The 1124-nt window shown below is 72.0% G+C and overlaps 1 protein-coding gene across 1 annotated transcript; it reads left to right on the plus strand.

Annotated features, from left to right (window-relative positions):
• Window positions 1-64: 64 nt before the first annotated feature.
• Window positions 65-544, plus strand: LAGE3 (L antigen family, member 3). The gene is made up of 2 exons (XM_012734484.1): window positions 65-167; window positions 268-544. The coding sequence occupies exons 1-2, from the start codon at window positions 79-81 to the stop codon at window positions 404-406; spliced, it is 228 nt and encodes a 75-aa protein (XP_012589938.1). The 5' UTR covers window positions 65-78; the 3' UTR covers window positions 407-544.
• Window positions 545-1124: the final 580 nt, after the last annotated feature.

Raw genomic sequence — 1124 nt, forward strand, 5'->3', positions numbered from 1 at the left:
CCGGGACCCCGGAAGGCCGCCGCCGCCTTAACCCGCAGTGCGCTCACCGTGCCGTTCCGGTGCCCCCTGGAGGCCGACATGGCCCGCCGGTCCTTGGCGCCCGGCGCCCCGCGCTACCTCGGGGTGGTGCACAAGCAGCTGGCCGTGAAGGGCAGTAGCCTGATGGTGTGAGTCCCGCCGCGGGCGGCGCGGGCGGCCGGGGCGCGGGCTGGACAGGCTCGTGGGCCGCGCCTGCTTGGCCTGAAGGGCCTCCCGCCTCGCTTTCAGGCACTGGGCCGCCGAGGACCCCGTTCTCTTCCGAATTTCCATCAACGCCTTCCTGGACCAGCTCGCCCTGGTGATACGGAACATCCGCCGCATGGGCGCCGCCGCCTACACCCAGCCCGGGCCCAGAAAAGGGACCTAGGCGCGGCCCGGTCCCGCCTTGGCCAGGCACGGGAGTCCGACCCGGTGGAGGATACCGCCCTGTCCGGGGTGGCCCTGCCCGGTGCCCCGGCACCCCTGCTGGGGGGGGCGAGGGCCTGGCCCTGTTCCTGCGGAAAATAAAGCCCAACTCCTGCTCTGAGCCTGCCCTTGTCTTGCGCAAGCCCCTTTGGGGTGGCCTGGCCTGTGCGGGGATGGGCAGGGGGAGGGGTCTGCGGCAGAGGCCCTGGGAGGGGCTCCGGGAATGGGTGCTGGCACCCACCCCGGGCATGGGCGGCCACCGGCTCCGGCTCCTGGGTTCAGACGCCGACAGCTCAGCCTGGGCCGGTGTGCACAGCCCCTCTGGAGCGTCTCGGCTCTGCGCCTGGGGTCCCGGACATCCCCGGAGACCGGTTCATAAACCTCCCACCCTGTGGAGCGTGGCTTTGGGGAGCACTCGGGCGAAAGCACCTTGGGGTCCAGGGTGAGAGCCAGGTCCACGAAAGCCAGTCCCAGGGTCCAGGCAGTGAGGCCCTCAGAGCGGCCCTGCCACCGCCACTGGCTTCTCCACGGCAGTCGGGAGCCTCCGCATTCGGAGTGGGAGGGAGCTCCCACCGCTGCAAGACGCATGTGCCCCGGCCCTGCCACGCCACACCCAGCACCCCCAGGGCCCCACCACGCCACGGTACCGCTACCGTACCGGCAGCCGCAGAGTGCAGCAG

The sequence above is a fragment of the Condylura cristata genome, unplaced genomic scaffold, assembly GCF_000260355.1.
Source record: "Condylura cristata isolate star-nosed mole 26May11 unplaced genomic scaffold, ConCri1.0 scaffold00057, whole genome shotgun sequence".
In the NCBI taxonomy this organism is placed as follows: Eukaryota; Metazoa; Chordata; class Mammalia; order Eulipotyphla; family Talpidae; genus Condylura; species Condylura cristata.